The following is a 24,517-nucleotide window of genomic DNA, read 5'->3' as shown; positions in this document are numbered from 1 at the left end:
AACTGGCCTGATCAGCACTTCCTGGACTACAGCGAACGGTTGTGTTTATTCTTTTTAAATTCTTAACTGCCTTGGCAGAAAGGCAGCATATAAATGCAATTAACAAACAACATAGACCTCTCCAAATGTTTGAGTTTTGGCTCGAAAATGCATTAAAAATGCAAGCATTTTAAAGAGAACACATATCTAGAAATAACATATTTAAATACATGTGAATTTGTGGGAATGTTTTGCACAAAAGAAGGCACATTTAATGCAAAAATGGAGTGGCATTGACTTATGAGTGACACGGCCTAGAAATAGAATGATCTAGACATCCGTAGGCAGGCATGCCCCAGCTCAACAAAGTGAGCTGGTACTGCAGCACTGGCTACCCAAAAAAGGTGGCCACTGGCCATCATGCCCTTGTGATACCCTGTGAAAAGTAGTTTGGTTGTCATGGCAGGTGGGATGCAGTTCCTGAACTGGGACGACTATAGCCCCATCTGCAGTATTCCAAATAAAGCAGCTTTATGCTACTTTAAAAAGTAATGGCTTCCTCCAACGAATCCTGGGAACAGCTGCTTGTTAAGGATGTTGAGAGCTGTTAGGAGACACCCATAGCTCTCACATAGCTACAATTTTGTTGTTGTTGTTGTTGTTGTTGTTTTGTACCCCACCCATCTGACTGGGTTGCCCCAGCCACTCTGGGTAGTTTCCAACATATATAAAAACATAATAAAACATTAAACATTAAAAAGCTTCCCTATGCAGGGCTGCCTTCAGATGTCCTCTAAAGGTTATATAGTTACTCATCTCCTTGACATCCGATGGGTGTTCCACAGGGTGGGTACCACTGCTGCAAAGGTCCTCTGCCTGGTTCCCTGTAACCTCACTTCTCTCAATGACGGAACAGCCAGAAGGCCCTTGGTGCTGGAGCACAGTGTCCGGGCTGAACCATGGGGGTGGAGACGCTCCTTTAAGTATATGGGGCCAAGGCAATTTAGGGCTTTAAAGGTCAGCACCAACACCTCGAATTGTGCTCGGAAACATACTGGGAGCCAGTATAGAGCCTTTAGGACCAGTGTTAGGTGATCCCAACGGTTGCTCCCAGTCACCAGTCTAGCTGCCACATTCTGGATTAGTTCTGGTTTCCGAGCCACCTTCAAAGGTAGCCCTATGTACAGCGCACTGCAGTAGTCCAAGCAGAATTCCCAGAGTTCCCTGGGAAGGATTGTCAATCCACTCTGAGAATTGTAGTTCTGTGAGAGGAATAGGGGTCTCCCAAAAACACTCAGTACCCTTAAGGCACAGTTCCCCTAAAGATACAGTTGCCAGGATTCCTTGGGGAAAACTATGACTGTTTAAAGTGATAAAGAATTGCTTTGAATACATAGTGCAGCTGGGGCCAGAAATGTCTTGTGAACAGCGAGGGAGGTGCCTTGATCCAAGGTCTTGCAAAGGATTTGAGGAAGATGCGCACACAATTATCAAGCGGTGTACAGGGGGGGGAAAAGTTCCCATTTGGAAACTGCAGCACTAATATAAATCCAAATTAGTATCCATTCATTATGGCATACAAATAAAATCAGGCAGCTGTAATAAAACTGTTATGACCTTTAGGTGACAAATTCTAGGAAGCATGCATATATAATAAATATAAAAGTACAGCTAAGATGAGTCTGTTGGCAATTCTCGGTCCTCTCACTGTCTCCCTTTAAATTTGAACAGTCTAAGAAAAGTGTGCATTGTGAAGGTCTTATCAAGTCTTACAATATTTATAAGTATTCAAAAACAACAACAACATATTTTCAAAGATTTACTTAGAAATTATTCGGCTATAACATTTAAACCACACGGTTGCTTTTATAAATTTTCCTCTATTTAAATATTTCAAAATTTGGTGAAGCAGAATCAATAAAGCACACTTTGTGGTTTGTGCTCCCTCTTTTTGCCACCTGCAAATGGGATGTTCATTTCAAACCACACCTATATTTAATGCAAAAAATGCACAATTTTTGAAAAAAAAAATCCAATTCAAAATTTTCTGCAAAGCCCACATCACTGCCAGTCACTTACTTATACAGTGGTACCTCGGGTTAAGTACCTAATTCATTTCAGAGGTCCGTTCTTAACCTGAAACTGTTGTTAACCTGAAGCACCACTTTAGCTAATGGGGCTGGAGCACGATTTCTGTTCTCATCCTGAAGCAAAGTTCTTAACCTGAAGCACTATTTCTGGGTTAGCGGAGTCTGTAAGCTGAAGCGTATGTAACATGAAGCGTATGTAACCCGAGGTACCACTGTATTCCATTACCATGACAAGTTATTTACTCTACTCCCCACAATGCATTGTTCTTTGTCAAGTTGCTTTCTTAAGGTCTAGAACTTAAGGTAACCTAGAACTTTCTCTTGCTTTTTACAACACGTTAAAAGATTTCTGAATGTTTGACGCCTGTGGCAGCTGGCAGCTGCAAACATCCGACTGAAAGCCCCATCTGCAGCTTCACAGCTTCCAGTCGAGGATGTTTACAGTCGCTCACTGTCAACAGCAATATACATTCCTTAGTTGTTTTGCTTTATCATTAACCTACAACTAGATCCAGGCAAGCTGACTAAGGTGACTGTTCCCAACTCTCCTCCTGGAGGAAGACTGCTGCAAGAGACTGCAAAGCTTTTCTTTTCTATTTTATGAAGATCTGGTAGTAATCAAAGGTTATGTAACAGGCAGGTGCACCCAAATACCTTAGGAGTTATAGATTTAGGGAAGAACTCAATGGCACGTTGAACAGTTTGTCAGGCAGAACAACTGTCCCTCTCCTCCCCCTGCGTCATTCTGTGGTTCTCCTGATCCCCCAAGCCTATTTTTTGGGAGGTGGGGGCACACAGAGGGAGGACGGAAACCCCATCAGGCAACTTCTTGCACACAGCTTCCATTAACAGGACTCGTTTGGTAAACCCTGCCCTTAACGGTTACTACATGCAGGCAGTTTTCACATTTGTAACCAGCACAAAAGAAGAAGAAAGGCAGTATTTGAGCTAATACTGTTTATAGACTGTCCAACCTGTAAATCTGTTCCTTCCAACAAAATTAAAAGTTGTAAGAAGAAAAACATTAACGCTGGACAGAATGATTTTACAGTTACTACTGCATCACCTCCTGTGGTTTCTTAAGGACATCGATATGTTTTGTTTTATATAATGCTAGTCCTGAGTGTTCAATGTTCACTCATCAACTTTAGAAGAGGCCTGTGCAATAGGCCTGTGCTCTCTTCATATTACAGACCAAAAGTCAAAAAGTGATCTGTGTAAGGCTACGTAACAAGTTCCTAACCAAGGAGACATTTGAACTAGATTTCCCAGTTCACATTCTTAACCACCACATCAAGGCAGTCACTGCAATAGCACAAGGGGGCTGGTGACAGCTGTGGTCCAACAACATCTGGAGCTCAGCCATGTTGCTTACCCCTGCTTTAAAACCAAGTGAGTAAAGTCACATTACTCAAGATGACCTGTGTGCTTTTTATTCAACCCTGTTGTTTGCTTTGTCAGAGAAAAGGAAGTTTATAGCACGCTTCATGGAAAGACCTGACCACAAGTCACAGAGGGGAAATATTACAGGATTACGTTTATCTTAATAAAACTAGTTTCTCAACTCACCTAATCTGCTTTGTTTGCAAAGAAGAAATGAAAACACAGGTGCTGCATGCTACCCGCTTCCAAGTCATGCGAATTCCAGAGTTAATGATGAAGGATTTACTTGCTTTTTCATGACAAAATAGTGGAGACTTATGCATTGTGTTTGGGTGCAATGCTCAGATATGGATTATGTGTATGTCAGATTATCTGCATGGATTATCTGAATGTCCACAGTCAACTAACTCTTCTTTTTTTCTGTAGCCAACAAAGCACAATCTGAAACCATGGTTTGTGGATCTCATCTTGCATTAACCATGGTTTCTTGTAACATCTGAACATATTATCCTACCTTAATCCTAGCTTGTTATAACCGTAAACTCTACTCAGCTGCCCACCTGGCTACAAGGACACAAGGCAAGAACAGTTAGAAAACAAAACTACTCACACAGCAAAGTGATATTCACTTGTGTTTTTCCAGGCAATTATTGTAAATCAGTTGGTTAAAATGAAGACAGGTCAGTGACCCATACCTAAAATATTCCCAATGAGACTTAAAAGAAACCTGGCTTGTGAGAGCATTGTGGTTATTTGGAATGCAGGAACTTGTAGGATTATAACTGATAAATGTGAAAAACTCACACAAATCATTCTTTCAAAAGTACAAGGTTGGGTTATTCCACACAAAGGTTAAGAAAAATCATTTTTCAGACAGCAGGTGAAAACAAGCTAAGATCATATGGGAGTTGGTTCCTTTTATTCACTACTAAAGTTTAAGCTATTAAAACCTCCTAGGGAACCACATTTTCTCAATGGGTCAAGTCACCAAGGGAACAAAGCAAACTTTCAGTGCTGTGCATTCCAGGAATTCTTAGCAGTTGGCATCCCTATACCACTCCAGACAAGGATCAACTTTCCCTCACTCTATCTAGCTTAGAAAAGATTTCAAACATAGCTTTGAATTCATGCCGTAGTGCCCAGTTCAGTGTGTTACAAACAGAATGTTTGCGGGCCTACACACTGCAGACAGGTACAAACGTGGCATTCCTACATTAGGTAGTGCTCAAAGAGTAGAAGGGATCAGGTGCAAATACTGAAGTTTCACAAAGCACAAAGAGACAGTGAATATACACACCACATGCTTTGACACTCTGCCCAGGTCAGTCATTGTAGAGGCAAGTTATTTTAGTTTAATTATGCTTTGTCACAAAGTAAAGATTAGCTTCTCATTCTGCAGGTATATTATCTCTCTAATTTGTTGAAAGAATACAAGTTCTTGGTTGTTTGAATTCATTAGATGAAGGACAATGTGTCAACAATACAGCATTTCACTTTCCATATGTATGGCCCCCTCTCAGACATCAAATAGATTATATCTGTATCAAAGTCAAAGCAAGGTCATATCTAAACTGCTTAGTTTTCACAGTATAATTAGGGGCCCCGTTAATGCAGGACAATGGTATTACAGTGTTCAGTATTCTCCTGCATTGCTGTGTGTGTTGAGTTCTGTTTGAATTTGCTAACTACTAAAATATTTCCTGTTTAGAGAAGTTTTTAATGTTTGATGTTTTATCGCTTTATTATTATTATTATTATTCTGTTGGGAGCAACTCAGAGTGGCTGGGAAAACACTGCCAGATAGGCAGGGGTATAAATAATAATAATAATCACCCTAACCCACTCCCCAAATTAAGTTAATTTCACTATTCAACAGCACTCTTTAAGAGTAATTTTAGGAAATACTGAGTTCAAATATTAACTGATCGGCAGTGCAACCAAGCTACCAAGAATATGGCTGGGGCATCAGTGAATAGTGTTGCCTTATCATGGTAACCCAAATGCTTGCAAACTTTGCTCCCGAGAAAGGTACACATGGATTACATTTATCAAAATCCATTCTTTATTACGTAAGCAAAATTAGTTAATCTATTTGAGAAATACTTGGATGCTAGAGGTATAAAAGCTTTACTTGCCAGAACCCACGCTTTTCATTTGAATTGCTATCACATGACCACATATCTGTGGAATGCTGCACTTGCCCCTAGAAATTAAGAAAAAGAACAGCAAAATTTTCATTACATATTCAACATTTAATTGAAGAAGATCCTGTGACTGGAAGATTTTTTTTTCCTATACCACTGTTGAATCGAGTTTAATAAATGGCAGGAAAGCTCACAAAACTCAGTTAAGCTCTGGTTAAGAAGGGTATTCTAAGCTTAAGATTATATTGCATGACCCACTTCCAATTCTGTCAAGCTGTCAGTCATCTAATATTCACTTCAGCTCACGGTGGCTAATGCATTCACTATCCAAAACTGCATGTTATATGCAATTATAGGTGATTCACACAAATTTACAGAAGTACCATTAACACCAAGAAGCAGAGTTAATGGATATTATGCACTTATTTTATGACACTTTATTTTGCAACTTTTATTATCAAATAATTAAGCCATAATCAGACCCCTGAGCATCTTGAAACAAGTCTTTACTGCATTTTAAAGCTGTTTAATTTGGATTAGTTTTTAAAATCATATTTCTCTGCATTAATCTTTGCAATTAAAATGGTCTGCAACTATAATGTTCAGAATTTTGCACCCCTAACCCGGCTTTGGTCTTGCATTTCTTGAAGAGCGATCACCACCTCATAGAGAAACTTGCTTTTGAAATTCCAGAGAGCCATAAAAGCAGTTTGTGAAATCATGTGCATGTCTGCTGCTCAAAGTAAAAAAACCCAACCTTTATTATGTATATAGTGGTGTTCTATTACCAAGTGAGTGTGTGGACATACCAGCTGTAATCTGCCTTTGAATAAAATTAGTAAACCATGGTTAATATCACCAATGAAAGGAAAGGAAGAAAGACAAAAGAGGCTGGGTCCTTATTTGCAAACCATAGTTCACAAAAAAACTCGTATTTCATTTGTTCCTGACTTATTTACTGAAATGGGGACCAGAACGCTGCCTCTTTCTGCATAAAACACATTTCCTGAAATTACCAAAGAAACTCCAGAAAAGCACCAATAAACGCCTGCATTAAATAGAACTCCCTTGCAATAAATGTGTTGCACCTGTTCAGCATCAATTCAAATCCTGCATTTAAGACTTTTATACCAAATTATCAACTGGGACATGTGTAGATTGCACTTCAGGTTTCTTTGGTGTTTAGCATTATAAAATAGGAGCTCTCTAACTAAGTATGGAAATACTTAATGAACCACAGTAGTTGCTAGTTTTCTTAAGAGTTTGATCCTGTTCACACTTTGTTGGGAGTAAACCCCACCAAATAGAATGGAACTTACTTCTGAGTAAACTTGAACAGATTTAGGATATTAAGACCACTTGACAGTAATGAATGTTCTGGTCCTCAAGGTTCTTCAGAGAAGATTGCCAGTACAAACAAATGCAACAACTATATAATTTTGACAATATAATAAATCTACACTGTGGATCACATAACATTTTGTCTGGCAGCAAATCATCAGCTCTTAACATACTGAGCCAACAACTAATTCCTTGGGGATAACTTACTTCAACTGAAGTCCCCAAAATTTAAGAGTTTATTTATTTATTGTACAATGCAATTTATGGCCCCACATGAGATGTAAGAAAGTTTTTCCCACTTAAAAGTATTATATTATAGGATTATTTTTTTGTTTTTAGAAAAGTCAGTAAACTTAGGAGTGTTTCTCTTCACAGGTAGAACTCAGTATATTACATGGGATAAGCTATGAGAGGAGCAGCAACCTATGGCCAACAAACCTGGACATTCTCATGGTTAATTAACCAAAAATGTGACCTACCAACTGGAACACTGACATTATTATATTCTCAAGGTCATGCACTTCAAGTTCTGTTAATATTATACCTTTTCCTCAGTGCAATTCAGAATTAACTCTTGCTTTATATTAGATGGGAAAGCATTTTAGCCATGCTTAAATATCGTAAAAATGGATTGTTAATTGGTGAGAATGTAAAGTTATATTATATTAAGATAAAGTATTAAGATAAAAACAAAGATGGAAAGTATTTGCTGAAATAGTTAATTGAACTAGAATACAAAAAAGGGAGGTGTGAGGAGGTCAAGGAAACAAGCAAATGAAAGATAAGTTATGGAAAGATTGATTTGTTTTTAAATTTTTTCTATTTTTCTGTGTTTTCTTTTCTCTTCTTTTTTACTTTTGTAATTTTTTGAAACTTTAATAAATATTATTTTAAAAAAATAAATAAATATCAACATGCAAAAAACCCCACAGATGTTCAGCCATAAACATAACTTTGTGTTAAAAAAAAATGTGTTAGCTGTTGAAATGCATCTACTGCCCGGCAGGATGAATTCCAATATTCTTACACTGTGAAGGAGAAAAGGTTTATCTGCCAACTTTTTCTACAGAAGGTATATTAGGCTGCAATTTGATATACATTTACCCAGGAGCAAGTCCCCTTGTACTAAATAAGGCTTATTTCTTAATAGCTGTGTAGGACTGCACTTTTGGAACACATCCATTGCCACCTCCAGAAACACAGGACAAGCAAAAGCAGATGGTTTGGCTTGCAATGCCCATTCCTCTATTATACTCCAAGGCAGTAATATAAAAGCTAAAGTAAGAAGATCAGGTGAACAGGAAGGAATGCTACAAAACAAATACTACCATCCAGGGTGTTTTTTTTGGGGGGGGTGCAAGTGTCCGAACATGAACACATCTGATGAAATGGGCTCTTGTCCATGATTGCTTATGCCATAATAAATTCATTAGTCACAAGCCTCTGTGCGTGTTGGAATTACTGGTCTAGAGCATCCCATCTACTATCGAACAGCTTCTAACAATGTACTCTTATCAATACACGCATGAGGTTCATGTACCTCTCCATAGAATTATCCATACCTCCTTAGGAGAGCCAGCCTCACAGCTCAATATTTGCTGATCTAGATGAACAGGGCTTTATAAAAATGTTCTAGCAGGGACTGCAGCTATTACTACAACACAAACTTCCACCAGTTAATTACCCACCCACCCACCCATCCAGGCACAACAGACATTCCTTTGTAACACATCAAAGCACAGAATGATGTGTTTTCACAGTACTCATGTCCCTTTATTTGAATGGAACATGGGAAGATCTAAAGTGGCCACATATGATACATACCCAGGTCCAAAGAGAAATAACTGCTAGCTTAGGGCAGATTAAAATTTCACACTATTTAGTTAAGTAAGTTCTATGTCTCCAGAACTTTACCTGGGCTGAAGAACCTTGTTTGGTCTGTGGGCCAGTAGTCCTCATGCCACGTTTGACAGCTGGGAGGGACAACCTACCATGTCAACCACCCAACATCCTATGACATGAGATGGCCCCAGCCAAAGCAACGCAGCCTGCATTCGGGACCAAATGTAAACAGCACCAACTGAAAGCCATGCTAGCAAAATGACAGGAGCCCTAATTCTTCCGTTGCAAGCACGGCTTGCATTCAGAGTCATTTGTAATTTGGTGCCATATGCAAGCTGTGCTGTAAGACTGGATCCTTTAGGGAGCTCCCATGTGTGACCACTCCAGGCCAAACATCTTGCATTCAGCATCAACTTCAACTTTAAAGGTAAAGGGACGCAGACAACTTTGGCGTTGTGGCGCTCATCTCGCTTTACTGGCCGAGGGAGCCGGTGTACAGCTTCCAGGTCATGTGGCCAGCATGACTAAGACGCTTCTGGCGAACCAGAGCAGCACATGGAAACGCCATTTACCTTCCCACCAGAGCGGTACCTATTTATCTACTTGCGCTCTGGCGTGCTTTCGAACTGCTAGGTTGGCAGGAGCAACAACTGAGCAACTGGAGCTCACCCCGTCGCGGGGATTCGAACCGCCGACCTTCTGATCGGCAAGCTCTAGGCTCTGTGGTTTAACCCACAGTGCCACCCGCATCCCTAATTACTTCAAGTTTAAGTGGCACCAAATTTAAAGTGTGCCAAATTCAAGCCACATTTGAAAAGAAGCAATAGGGAGAGTATTCTCAAGGCTCCCAACTGTTCCTTAGCAGCTGCAGCTTTACCTATGTCATACCTGATGTCAGATGAGTATACATGACTTGAGAAAATTGGTTTCATAGGCCATATTAGGAATCCTGGGGTACCAAATGTGGTCCACACCATATACAATATAACAAATGAACAGGTATTTCAAATATATAAAACTCTTGAAAGCTTATTTTTATAGACTTTGAATAATCCAACAGATTTCTTTTCCTGTATTAATGGTAAACCTGCTCCTCAAGTTACAGACAGGAGAAAGCAAGTTTTAATGGAAAAAAAGGACTGTGCAAGTTCCCTTAGTTAATTATGTATGCTGTACACTATCATCCTGTTCAGCTTACTAGTACTCTAACCAGGGAGCCTATGACCAATTTTATATTACACCTCAAATCTGGTATTATCTAGCACCCCTAATGCTCAAAACCTCATTGCAGCAATAGCTCCACATCAATGCTGAAGTGGCTGTCAATTGGCATAAGCCCATCCTCACGGATGCAACAATAACTAAACATGGCCGAAACACAATGGTCTTGAAGGAGACAGAATACAAGTATCTGAACAAAAATCCAGGCAAGTACTATTAAAGAATGAGAAGCTGGCCAAGTGGGGGAACTCAATATCCATTGCAGTGGTAGAATCTACACTTCTAACTGCTGGCGCTGCATGGCTCAGTCAGAGATTGTACCTCAAGCAGGATGTGGAAATCCTTATTTTATGGCTTAAAGTTAGCAGCACTGCCTTTGAAGCACTGTGTGAAGTCTGAGGTCGTTATGCATACTTCACTTAAACTACTGATATGAGAGCAAGTTTCGTGCCAATATTAGCAGCCCAGCTAATACTGAAAGGCCCACAAATGCAGAGTTCCATAACTGAGACCTAGACCCTTAACCTTCTTGATTACACTAATGACCATCCTATGCATTTATGTGTTGGTGCTTTAAGTTATATGATCAGATGGTAAAGGTATTTCAAAGACATCTATCACCTTGGTACCATAAGCCTGTAACTCTGTATGTACATGTTGACACTAAATTATTACCCTGGGGCCTGGGTAGAGTGCCAGCAACGCCAAACAAATCTACAGTTTGGGAACTGTCTCCAAGCTCATCTCCACCCTCTATATTTGTGGGTTTGGTTTGTATGAGCAAAATTACGGAGAAATCCAACCTCTCCTTCCCTAAGGTGTCATTAATCTATTCATATAAAACCAGCCTCTTCTGTTTTCAGCTGCACTGGCAAATTAACAAGGAATCATATCTACAAGCGTTATGTCACTTAATAAACCAGCCTAGTGGCTAGTGTATTTTTTTAAAGATTCCAGTAAATAAAAAGCACACAAAACAGACACATACAGAAAACAAGCTCCATTCTCAAATGAGAAACACACAAACTCCAATACGTTCAAACACAAAGCAAAGGCTGGCACTTCAGAGAAAAGTTCTGCCTCTGTAATACAACTAATGCCAAGTTAACTGCTCAGTAACTGCCCTGCACACAAAAATGATCTATGATTATTAATATGGTTTTTGGCAAGTCTTGAGGAAAAAGTTGAAGATGCATGTGCTCGGTATGTATTAGTTCTTTAAATATATTTATAGTTTGAACGTTTAACATAAACATTCCCCCCCACAACCGCATTGTTTTTACTTAGGGTGTTAACCTGCTTCAAAAATGTAATACTAAGTGTCCCAGGAAAATAAAATCTGAGAGATTACAGATCATGGGTCATTTTTAGAACACATGCTTCAATTTATGCAAGGCAGAGGACATTCAAGTTTTCAAGGTTATCCATCTACCCATTTGCAAACTGCTTCAGGAAGCATAAAAAAGCAGTTTAAGCAGGCAAGAATTTCCATTGCTTTCCTAACTAGAAGCCACACCCTCCAACTAATGACAGGAAAGCAGTTTGGAATCAGAACTCTACAAGTGCCCTGCCTGAGGCAAAGCAAGCCTCTCTCATTTTCAGAAAAGAAAAGAAACTCTTGCTCAATAAGTAGCAATTATGCTGCTGAACACGGCTAAATGGAAGAACACCAGATCAGTGGACCATAGCTTTAGTGCTTTGAGTATGATTAACAGAATGAGCCTTCAAAGGTCAATTAAATGTCAACACTTCTGAGGGGGAGAGAAAGTCTTCTGAAGTTTGGTCAGTATGTAATGGCATCCTCAAACTCTATAATGGTCGTATTGCATTAAAGTTCTATGAGCACCAAGTTTGTGTATGCACATGCAGAATAGATAACCACTGTTTTCTGCAAAAGAGTAATTAGTATTTATACGAATGGCTAGAATGCTGCTAAGCTGTCTTATTAACTGTGCTTAATCAAGTAGACCAAGGCACCCCTTTCTGCTTTGCACCAAGAACACTGGGCATTTGGGGAAACAGTATGTTGATGTGAAGAGGTTTGGACTGCGCAACTTCTGAAGTGTGCCCAACTACATTATCATGTAAAACAATACAACTTATCAGTACTTAAAAACAAACAAACCTTGATGCCATAAACATATTTTGGGCTCGGTCAAACTTCTCAGGAAGCACTCAACTTACTGCACACTTTTCTAGGAAAAGCCATGCATTTCACTGGCCAAAAGCGAAGCACCTTGTTGGTGCAGTAACCAATGTAGCGTGCTCCCCAAATACAAACAATATCTTCATGCTGCTGAATCAAGCAGTGGATGACAGAGTTGTATCTGTATACTGCAAAAGCCTTCATTAAATAATCTTTAACATAGATGGACTGGAAAAAAGAATTGAGAGTACATTATTTGCTAGAAGATTGTTCTTAGTATGTCCCCCTTTAATGTAGTTTGTGGGCGGGGTGAGCTGTTCTACCATGTCAAGACGGGCAAATGGTTCAAAAGCATATTTCTATGCTTTCCCAAGGGCAGACTGTAAACCCTCTATGTGAATAATGAATTTGAGAGGCCTCTGAGGGCTGAAAACCCATTAGAACTGGCTTCCAAGGTCAACAATGACATGAAGTGGTATTAAAGTTCTCCTTAACGCTAAGAGGGTGTTTTTTTAAAAAAAGAAAAAGATTCGCCTTGATCTCTGAGGGACTGGGGGAGCACAAAACAGCTTAAGCTGCATTTTGAACTTCAGAAACATTTACTCCTCTTTACAAGCATAACACAGACCCAAACAACCAAACAACTGCAGCTGTACAATTAAAGTCAAAGGTAACGCTAGAGAGATTTTCCATACACTTCAGCCAACAAGATGGCTTCTTTTTAAAACCCTAAAATACAGAATTGCTTGCTTACATACAAAAGAGGCATTTCATATGCACTTGTAGCAGCCCTGTCAGCTCCTCTTGCTGCACATAAGCCCACCTGCTGCATTAGCAAACAATCTCTGCTAAGAAAAACTACTAACTTCCCATCACAAGAGTTCAAATTCTCCGTGCACTTATTTTGGAGTAAACTCTATAGCTAATTCAGTGGGGCATCCCAGTAAACACATAGGATTGGGCCATAAGCAACTACCAAGCACAGCTGATTAACCTGATTCCGCTCCTATGGACCCCTCTCAAAAAAAGAAAGGTAGCAGTTTGCTCCTTTTCCCTCTATACCTGTCGCTGCACCTGTACAGCTCACTCCCGTTATGCCACCACTTCCAGAACTTGTAAGTACAATAAGAGCCTGCCATTTCCACCGCTGTAACAACAACAAAACAAACTTAAGGTTAGTCATTTCGAGCCTTCCCGCTTGATCTACTACAGTATTCAGGAAGGGGACATGATGTGTTTCATCCCTTTGCCAATACCTCTCCCTGTTTGCCATCCACAGTTGCTATTTAGGTCCTAAGTTAAGAGAGAGAAGGGAGGTAAAACGATGATGTTTCCTCTTCTCTCCAGATCAACCAGAAGTTAGTTTTCGAAAGAGGAGGGCACCCGAGCTCCGTCTCCCGCCACCCCTCGCAGCCACACAAGCTCCCGGGAAATCTTGTCCCTCACAAAAGTGCAGCTCGGGAACGTCGCTCCTTCGCCTTCTGCTCGTAGCAAGGCGCGCGCTATTCGCCACCCGCGAGCAAGGAAAAAGGCGACCTTCCCCTATTTTTCCAGCCCCTACGGCTTGCAACGCCACGCAGCGAAGCAAGAGAAGTCAGGCGACCGGCCTCTTTCCTCCAAAAGCATCTTCCCGGACGGCACAGAGAGGCCTCCCTCGCGGGGAGAAAGGCGGCGGCGGCGGCGGCAGCCTCCCTTCCACCTGCGGCGTAGTTCTTCGCGCTCAACCCCGCTGGTCCCGGCGGGGTAGAAGAGGCGGGGCAGCCCGACGCCGCCACCCGCTCCGCCCCGCGCTTCTCTGCCCGACTTTAGGCTCCCGAAGCTCCGGCAGAGTCCCCTTGGCGTGCCAGGTCCACTCCACCCCACAGCGCTCTTCTTCCCCCACAGCCAGCAGGAGGACGGCTGCAACAAGCCTCTCTTCTCCACAAGGGACGGATCCTGGCGCGCTCCCTCCCACTCTTACTTGCAGTTGTTGCACTTAAGGGGAAATGAAACAAATCGCGCAACTTGAGCGCCAAACGCGTCACGTGTAGCCCCCTCCTCCTCCCGAAACTGCCACAAACAAAACTCGCCCCTGCTCGCTTTTCCTCATCCGGGAGCCCCGCCGGCTTGCCACGGTCCTCCCCTCCGACTGTCCTTCCCTTCTCCTTCCCCCCCCCCCCCGCCGCCCGCCTGCTTCCCAAGGGGCGGGAAGAAACTCGGTTCCCGTCACCTCAGACTCCACCTCTTCTTCGCTTTGCTTGTAATGCCTCGCCATGTTCTTTGTTTCTCTTGCTTCAACTACAGGAGCCCCTCCACCTCCCCTTGACAGCTGCAAACTCCCTCGGTTTCAGCCGCGAATCCCCTTCAGAGGGAGCCCTGCGTAGCAATGCAAGGAAAATGCGGCGCGCTCTCTCCAAACACCCGCGCCCTCCCGGGTGTGCACAGAACCGCCTTCACGCAGGCACAGTGCGTCTGTGTGCGCGCGCGCCCTGTTAAAAGTCAATCCCAATCCATACATATACATACCCATATGTATATATAACCGACACATATGTGTGTGTTAGAGAATATGCATATATGTGTATGTGTATAAATGTGTTTGTTGCAGGTGACCAGCAGGGCGGGTCAGTTTCTGCTTTGCACCCCGAGCCCTCCACACATACACATATGCACGCCTCGTACCCGGGATTCCATCCTCTCCACGCTCAAGCTCCACCAATTAGCTCCAGGGTGGGGAGAAGAGGAACGTGTTAGCCAATGAAACGTCGGGAGCCCGGAGAGTCCCGCCGCCACGGACCAGTAGGAAAGGGAATACGTAGAATGCTCCCTCTTCCCCTCTCGCTCCATTCGGAACTCTTCCAGCCGCGGTGGTCTAATAGGGTCGAACAGCTGTGGAAGAGGCTGGGAGAAAGGCGGCCGCCGCCGTACTAGTTGCTGGTTGTGGCGGTATTTACAGTATTTGGAAGTGCTTTCGGTGGGCAGAGCGGGTGGGTGCGCGCGGGGGGGCGAATAAAGGACACGGCTGGAATGTAATACGGCACATGATGGTGAGGAGCTGCAAGAACGTCTGGCTTCTTCACACTGAAGAAGTGTGCATGCACACGAAAGCTCATACCAAGAACTAACTTAGTTGGTCTTTAAGGTGCTACTGGAAGGAATTTTTTGTTTTGGCTTCAGGCAGAACGTGTGCCTACTGAAACCCGTTTGTGTTGTTACGCGGGTCTTTGATCTTATTATCTTCTGAGGAAAGGGTGTTGAATAAGGGTCGAGGAAGAAAGTTAAGAGACGTGCTTAGTTGTGCAAGACAGAAATTAGCCGCTTCCCCTAAATCTGGACTTTGTGTAGTAGGTTGATTAAAGCTGTCCTGAACAGTTGGGAATTTTGTGGCAAATGGAGAATGAGGAATGCATAATGATTCGCTGGGGCCAATTGACAAAATCTGAGTGAGTGTGGGTTTAATTTTTTTATTTTTTACTTGTGTAATTCAACTTATGTCCTTCCCCACTCCCACCCCTTGAAATTCTAATAAATATTTTTATATTGGGGGATATTGGGTATGCTGTTTTGCAAAATCTGAGTAAACTGCCTTTGTGGCAATGAGTGGTTCACTAAACAATTTAACTAAATATACAGTGGGTATACTTACTAAATCATTCTTTAAAACAAAACAAAACACAACCAGATATTTTCACCGGGCTCTTCACTGTATAGGGAAAACATGTTGCTTGTTTTTTTAAGGGGAGGGCATAACAAATGGCATAATATGGAGTTGTGGGAAGGAGAACGTAGTTGGTATGAACCTTCATATGGTTGTTAAAGGCACCAAGCTTCCGTGCATAAACATTTGACAACATTAGTCTGTACAAATTGCTGCTGACTATGGTTCCAAGCATACTGGAGTAGATAGCTAAGACAGATTGAGCCCCTCCTCATGCACCTGGCTGCATAAAACATGCTAACCCATTGACATGGATTGCACATACTGTTAGCAAACCACGGTTTGCATCTCCAAAGCTTGGTTTGCTTTCCAACTACTGTACTCTTGCCTTATGCTTTTGTACCTTGGAAAGCATCTGTGGCTGGCCGGCCAAACAAATAGTTAACAAAGTGTGCCAAAATCACACATAATACCAACCCATAGTTAAACCAAGGTTCACAAGCCAGCAGCAAACCATAGCTTCAGGTTGTGGTTGGTTGGCATTAAACATTAAAGAGTTCAGGCAAACCATGGTTTGATAAACCATTGTTTAATAAACATGGTTTGGTGTCTTGTGCAAATCAGGTCATTGTGTTTCTCTCTGTGGCTGTAGTATGTGTGTAGATCCAGCAAATGTGGGCAGTCCAGATCATGTGGGTATTACCCACTGTCCTGATAGGATGTTAATTCGGTGTGGAAAACCCGACATGATTGCAACAGTCATAAACATATCTCAGCTACATGAGAGGGCACTATGGGAAAGTGGCACCCATATGGCTGGAGTTGTGAGTGAAGAGGGTGTTAGCAGTACCTTAATACTTCAAACCAACAGAGGAAAGTGGAACAACAGAGGAAAGTGGAACAAATGTCAAACATTTTGAAACCTCTGTTGCCTGAATACACATTATTTGATCTTGACTTCCGTCTTCCAAAGCTATAGGATTTGTTTCCATGATAGTAAACCTCAACAACTTGACAGAATCCATGCAAATTGTTGTTCACAGAACCAACCGCTGAGTTTCTATTTGTAATCAGTAATGCTTTAAGGTAAAAGCTTGTGTACAACACTCTTAAGTACAAGTTAGTATTGAATGTGTTGTTTCCCAAGCTTGTAACCATCATTTATTATTACAGTTATGTTGCAGAAATTAGAATGGTAGAATATTCAGCGGAGTGACCTGTCCTTTAGTAAGTCAGACAGCAAGGAACTTTCCATGTCAAAGAAGCTTTATTCTTTCCTTAATTAACATGAGTTGTTACTTAATAAAATCTGCTGCCATAAGCTACTTATTTTCTTTGCAGCAACGAGATGAAGAGGTGATGATATATTTGCCACCAAAAGTCATCACCCAAATACAAAGTAGGCAGTGGACTTGAGCTCACATGCATATATACATGATTTGTGAATAGAATTCATCCTCCGCTAAGTGTTTCACAGCGATGGTGCAGTGAGGAAAAACTGGAACAAAAGGAAAAGAAGTGGTTAAACAAGACTTTTGAAAAACTAGGCATACAAGTTGCATCAGAGTTGCTGCGTAGGAGGCCAGGAAAGGAAATACACTCTTGTTCTGATTCAGTACGCAAGCTTGAATAGATTTAATTAAGACTGCATACATTACACTGCTAATGAGCAAAAGACACTGAATGGTATTTGAAAAGTATCAGTTTCTTCAGTTTTGCAGGTTGATCTCCAGAACACTTGCACACCCACAATTACCAGCCTCCCCCCCCCAAAAAAAAAATGTTTGCAGAACTGGTGACTACCGGATTATGGTTATTTCCACATTAGAATACACTTAACAAAAACATTGTATGTCTGCATCCCTGTATGCATTGTTGGAACTCCAAACACTCTTGGGTTTGTGCTTGTATCTATTATGTGTTCATTTGAAGAGGACTAAGTACACCTGCTTACAGTACACTCTGAAAGTTCTCCAGTAGATAGTTGGCATATCTGGCAATATCTGGTATACTGCCAGACAAAATAACTAAGAGGAAACAATGCTCACTGTTTAAAAGAGTGGCTACATAATTAAAAGGAAAGCAGAGAGGAAAAATAGTCCACATAGACCCCATTTGGGATAAAACAAGGTTCATAAAAGTGACCTTGGGACTAAGTTCAAAAACATTGCATATTGCCACTGGTAGTCTTTAACACGAAGCAGTCTCTTTCCTGTCATGTTGGTACTGTTTTGCAAAGTATGTTTGCATATAAATATTAATCAGCAAAGTCACATGCTATATATAGTCTCCCACTTTTCATGGGACTAAAACAGTTGATGCAAGATTTCTGTTTACACAAATACTAACTTTCAGACTTTTGGAAATGAAGCTGTTTTGTTATGGCTATGAGTTGAACAAGGATAGTTCTGTATTCAAGAAAGCAGCAAAGCAGAGACCTTATGGTCAGGAAAAAATGACTGGACTCCTGCCAGAGATTATACTTCTTGTCAAAATTTTAACAAAACACAAGCATTGTACGTATTAGTACTATGTGCCATTAAAAGGGATAAGTACTACACACAAACATATTTAGTATGTTGGCATCATACCAAGATGACCACTGTTGCATGCCACCCCAATCTCTGAGCAATGTGAGTGTTTAGGGATTCCAGGCATGCTTTCTCAGGGTCCATGTTTCCTTATGGCAGGGATGTCCAACAGGTCCACCGGGATCGACTGGTTGCAGTCGATTGTGGGCTCATTTTCCTTTGCTTTTGCCTAAGAGCACCCGGCCCCACCCCTCTCCCTTGCCTGGATTTTCTCTTGATCTCGGAAGATGGAGTTATTGCTGTGAGGCAAAATGCTTCCACAGCGCTGTTCAGTTGAGCGATTTAACAACTTTGACCCGAACCCCTAAAAAACAGGCGTAGATCACTGCCAGATTTTAATTTTGAAAGTATTCTATTCTGTGTCATCCAAACACAGACACTTTAGGAGAGGTGCAAGATATAAAGAGTGCCCCTAAATGTATTCAGTACATTGGACACATTGATATTCAAAGTGGCAATTTGACCTTCAAAGGACCTGTTGTTAAATTAATTACAGTGTTCTGTACATAACACAACAATCAAAGCACTCCAGAATGAAGCACTTTAACAATAGCTCTTTGTGTGAGCTGTTTCTTTAGATATTAGTAATACAGACTCAGAAGAGAGGAGGGTTGCATGTTTCTCCATTAAGAACATGAGTCGCATGTTATTAAATTCTACCAGACAACTGATAGATAGACGTGTCATTCTGCACTATCAGCACAAAAAACCCCAACACATCAACGTCATCCTTCACACATACAAGCATGTGCTCAACAACTTTTGTGTCCAGATTTTCACTTTTTGGAATATGACAACCCTTACCTCAGCAGGGTCTTCCTCTGACTCCATCCCACTCTCCAATGCTTCTGTAAATCCTAAAGCCTAACCTGAGCCTGGGCTGCCCGCGACAGAGCTCGAACCCAAGCCCAGGCTACTTGCACCAGAGTCTGAACCTGAGCCCCTGTGCATTCACCATCCATGTATAAGACGACCCCCAATTTTTGACTTTATTGGGAGGCAAAAAAAATCATCTTATACACAGAAAAATATGATACCTTTTTAAAGTGTAGCACACCTTGCATGTAAAGCAAACAGCTCAGGAGGTGATTACTACGCTCCTTATTTCATACACCATTCTCCAGCACAGCTTACTAAATATTACAAAGCCTAGTGGCCTGGGTCTCAACAGCCTTAATTCACCACAGGTCCTAGGATTAGGGATCTCCAATAAAAGCCCCAAACTGCCCCCACAACCCTGTATTTTGTTTCTGTTAATCTGTGAACTGGAGTTGCCTTTTCAAGCAAAGAAGTTAAATTTAAATCGAAGAAGTGCAGTGCAGGACCCAAGTGTCCTACCATGAAACCCTTTAACTATTAATGCTGTTGTAGGAGGAGAAACGCTGTCCTGAAAGTAGTTACTGCTGTTTCTTCAGCAACCAACCGCCTCTTCCCTGTGGAGTATGCAAGGTCTGTTACTTACAAGCACAGGGGTCAAAGCGACTGCAGCACCAGCTGTGCTCTATCCACTTCGCATAGGCAAGACAAAACAGATTCCACCAGCAGCTTAGTCCTATGTTGACTTTGAATGTTGCACAGGAGAGGATGGAACACATGCCAAGTGATTGATAAGAAATAGCAGAGGCGCAATCCAGCTAGCAGTTTGGCACTTTTAGGCCCCACGTGCTTGGACATTTCCCACACGTATATTTGCATGCTTGGTGCCATTTGATTTCAAAAGAAAATGCGCTTGTGGACCATGTTAAGAGTCTGGAAGGGTGTAGGAGAGAGAATAAAACTCAAATTTCACAGTAATGAAGGCAGAAATGCTTGGACTACTTGACAAAGCATTGTTTATCAATTCATGAACGCCGTGGGTGCTTGGAATTCATTGCTATTGAACTGGTTGGGGAAAAGGTCACATGAGGAGGAAAGGAAGCTTTGACTTTCACATGCCTGTAATTGCTAAGGAAACTTCTTTTCGGGTGGTCACAAATTCAGTACGCCTTTGGCTCTCAGACAAACAAACGTAGAGCTACTGCATGTAGCAGGGTTTTTGTTTCAGGGTTTTTTCCCCATAAAAACAACAACCACAACCACACACACACTACTGTTCGACCTGTTTATGAAGCAAATGAACAGTCACCATTTTTTACTTACACATTGTTCCAAGTGAAGCTAGCAAGAAGATGATCTCAAGCTGTTAAATAAATGGAAATCATAGCTGTTTTGTGACTATTCTTAATTAACAGACGATTACAATGCAATAGCTTCTTCAACAATTCTGCCACTGTCTATCTTAGTTTGAAATGTAGATGTTTCCAGAGGCTCCTTTTACAAATCCTTTTTTACAAATGCTAATTCAGCATTTATGCATATATTTCATGCAGTCAAATGTCATTCTGAAGGCCCAAGGGAGGAATTTACAAACACACACACACACACACTTGAAAATTAGGGCAATGGCAACCATTCCTCTCCCTTTCCCATTGTTTTCTAGTTTGGCGAGACACTGAGAAATAAAAGTTAAAGTTCCTCATTCAAAAGACACATTCTATGTTCCCCATACTATTGAAACAGGTTATTTTGAAGTCAGTATTGTTCACTCAAGGCGAATACATACTGCCATACAGCTTCATCAACTTTGAACCTTGAAATCTGGGATCCTCTCCAACGCCAATGTTTTGTAGTCCTTTTGCAGTGATTTGCAGTGCGATCTCCACATTTTGCAGCACCTACCCAAACAGAGTAATTGGTACATCAAACCAATTAACACCCAGAAATCCAACATTCTCCGATTCACTCCAAACCAGTACCAAAGTTTTGCAATTGTTTTGCAGCGTTTTCATTACTTATCCATTTCATAAACAGAACAAAAGGCAAAATGGCTGCCTGTGTTCCCTATGATTTGTGGACACAATAAAGTTTTGCCCAACCACCCAATATTTCTCATGTTTATTTTGCCCTCAATACACCTTCATAACATGGCTCAACTTTTCCAGGATGACCATTTGCCATACCTGTCCCTACCATTTGTCTAAATAAATTTATTCTAGTGCTTTTCAGGCCAGGGTTTTCACTATACGTGCTGCCATTAAAAAGTGGCCCATTCAATTCTTTGCAGTTTAGGTCTGCATTAGCCACATCAATGTCAATAACGCTAAGTGGGGTAATATACCTATGGACTGCTTGGTAATGGTTTCCATTTCTTGAGAACATCGCAGCCCAAAATGTTTGCACCTTTTGATAACTCCACCGCATCTTGGCCCAAATCTCGGCAGCCCTTCCAACAGGTTGCCACAGATGTTTTAAAAATGAGTGAGACTCTTCTGAGAGTTAAATACCACTACTATACAAGTGCGAGCATTTTTCTTCTAGTTTGAGTTGATATAGTCCTAAAGGGAGGCTTCACCCTTTTATTGTCTCAGTCCTGTCATCTATCTGAACCAGCCAATTCCTTCCTATGAAGGTGGTGTGGGATCCAATATGCTCAGAACATCAATATTTGTGGAATCAATCTCAATTTTAAACCAAAAGAAATATTACCTATAGATTCTAAAGCAACTTTCCATTGATTGAGTTAAAGAGAACACTGTAACTTCATTAGTTTCTAAGATTCTGAACATTCAGATTCTACATGTTTGTTGAAAGGTTGCAAGCTACTGTAATGACTTTAGCTTTCTGCAAAGATCCGATTGTTTCCTCTAGCAACATAGGAGATGCTGAGGTACAGATTTGATTTTCATTTTTGATTGATTGATTGATTTTATTAGATTTTATTTTTTACCTGCCCTTTACCATAGGGTCCCATGAGAGCAGGCATAGGCAAACTCAGCCCTCCAGATGTTTTGGGACTACAACTCTCAACATCCCTAGCTAACAGGACCAGTGGTCAGGGTTTATGAGAGTTGTAGTCCGAAAACATCTGGAGGGCCGAGTTTGCCTATGCCTGCATGAGAGGTTATAACAATAAAACATACAATTATAAAAACAAAAGTTACATCTATGAAACAAAACAAAAAATTAAAAACAATTCCGTATATAAAAAGTTTAAAATAGTTCCAATGTAGATGTGGACTGGAATAAATATATCCACTTAAAAGGCATGATGGCAGATAAAGGTCTATTACGTAACAAGGGAATTCTGAAGAGCACATTCTACCACACTAAGGGCAAGATTCCTAGCTGATTTAGCCCAGTAGCTAATTGGCAGCTGGTGGAAATCTGTAGTAGGGGTGCAACACATGGGAGCAATACAGCCTGCCCCAGTGCGTTAGCTACAGCTTCCAGACCAACATCAAGAGCCGCCCCACAGGCAGCACATGGCAGTAATCCAATCTGGAGGGTACCAGTGCATGATTGTCACTAATCAGGTTATCCCAGTCAAAAAATGGCCGCAACTGTTTACCAGTGGAAGCTCATAGCCATTGAGGTCACCTGGGCCTCTAGCAACAGAGTTGGATCTAGGAGCACCCCTAGACTATAAGCCCGATCCTTCAGTGGAAGTATGACCTTGTCCAAAGCAGGTAATTGACCAATGATCCGGACTTAGGAGCCACCCACCCTCAGGGCCTCCATCTTGCCCAGATTCAGACTCACATTTGCTGGCCCTAATCCAGCCCACCACTGAAAATATTAAAACAGCAATAAAATCTGCTGTTTACTTTGGGCCATAACCAGATGATGTCATGAATGCACAACAAACACAAAGGCTAAATGATCTATTGCCACCAAGTAATGGAGGATGACCACTGGCTGTGCTTTAGTTCATACGCCACACCATAACTATTCCAATTAAACTGGAATTATGCAAAATATACAGCAAGGTCCTCCACACTGGAACAACGGGTTCCGTGAGGGTCGGTGTTGCTAAGCAGATAGCTTGCTATGTTGCCAGGCATGCATAATGGGCAATGCTCTTTATGTCTGAGTGCACCCAAGTACTTAATGAGCTGCATGCTACAATGCATTACATGGTTTAAACTTTAAGTGAAGCCATAGAGATAAAGGGTCAGAAGTGTGAGCTCGAGAACTGATGCACACATTTTATTTACAACACAGCAAGGCACTGATAATTCATTGGTAAGTGCAAAAAATTGGGACCTTTGAAGTGAGTGAGTGAAAGAGAGATCTGCAATGCAATCAAAAACAGTTTGAATCCAGAAAGTTCAGCAGAAAGGGTAATCCTAGGATGCTTATTGAGTCAAATCAGTTCCTAATCCTCCTGCTAATAGATTTAGGAACTACAGAACACCAGGGAACTCATTAGGTATGTCCAAAAACATGTATAGGATTTCCCCTCCTCTCCTCTTTTCCTTACCTTTGTACCTGTTGTGATGTTGCGTGAACAGCAGTGCAATCTGAGTCACACCAGGAATTATTTATTAATTAACCACCCACTGAAATTTATGTCATATAAATCAAACAAAAATGAAGTATCTTGCGAATTCACTCATGAACAGGGTTACCAAGTCTTCGATCCCAAAGCCTGAGACTCCAAAGCAAATCATGGTGATGCCCTAAGTCTTAAAAGGCAAAAATCTGACAATAGTACAGAATCCAGCAGCAAAGAGGCAGAGTCAAGACATGTGAAAACTGGGGAGGTGAGGGTGTGTGAGCAGGGCAGAGGGAAACAGAAATACATTTTTCTCCCCTTAATTATTTTGTGAGGATTTCCCTCCATCTATATATTGGCTAGTGGGAAATTTAAGAGGGGAAAAAATCAACCTCTTATGCAATGTTTTATTTTCTAAACCATGAGTGAAATGGCATTCTGCCATGGAACATTGACTAAAGAATGCAGCAAGACACAGCAATATGGAACTCACCCGCCCACACCAGCATGCCAGATCAGAAACTGCTTTTGCAATATTTCCAAGGTTTAAAAGCAAGTTGCTGGGGGAAGGGGAGGGGGCAGATAAAGAAGGAAACAAGGGCAAGAAAAGGCAAGTGTCCCAAGGGGGGGGGCATGCAGATATTTTGTGTACTGTGATCTGAACTATGTGGATAGACAGGAAGCTGAACTTTTGCAGGGAGGGAATGCACCCCCCCCCCACCCCGGATCAGCAAGTCAGGCCAAGAAGTCACAACAGCAACCACGCTGGATGACTGCCAAGTTAAATGAATGTAAGGAATGGCCTGTCCTAGGAATTCATTAGGCATTG

General features: G+C 41.6%; 1 protein-coding gene across 1 annotated transcript in view; it reads right to left on the bottom strand.

Moving 5' to 3' along the window:
- Positions 1-17,031: 17,031 nt before the first annotated feature.
- Positions 17,032-24,517, bottom strand: part of ASRGL1 (asparaginase and isoaspartyl peptidase 1) — a 74,157-nt gene continuing 66,671 nt past the window's right edge. Inside the window, exon 8 of the mRNA XM_081904926.1 lies at positions 17,032-17,281. Coding sequence (XP_081761052.1) covers positions 17,202-17,281 — 80 coding nt within the window. The 3' untranslated portion in view covers positions 17,032-17,201. The remainder of the gene's footprint in view (positions 17,282-24,517) is intronic.

The sequence above is a fragment of the Podarcis melisellensis genome, assembly GCF_964234715.1.
Source record: "Podarcis melisellensis genome assembly, chromosome: 3".
Lineage (NCBI taxonomy): Eukaryota > Metazoa > Chordata > Lepidosauria > Squamata > Lacertidae > Podarcis > Podarcis melisellensis.
Note: the sequence above shows the minus strand (reverse complement) of the source record. Positions and strands in the feature narration are given on the sequence as shown.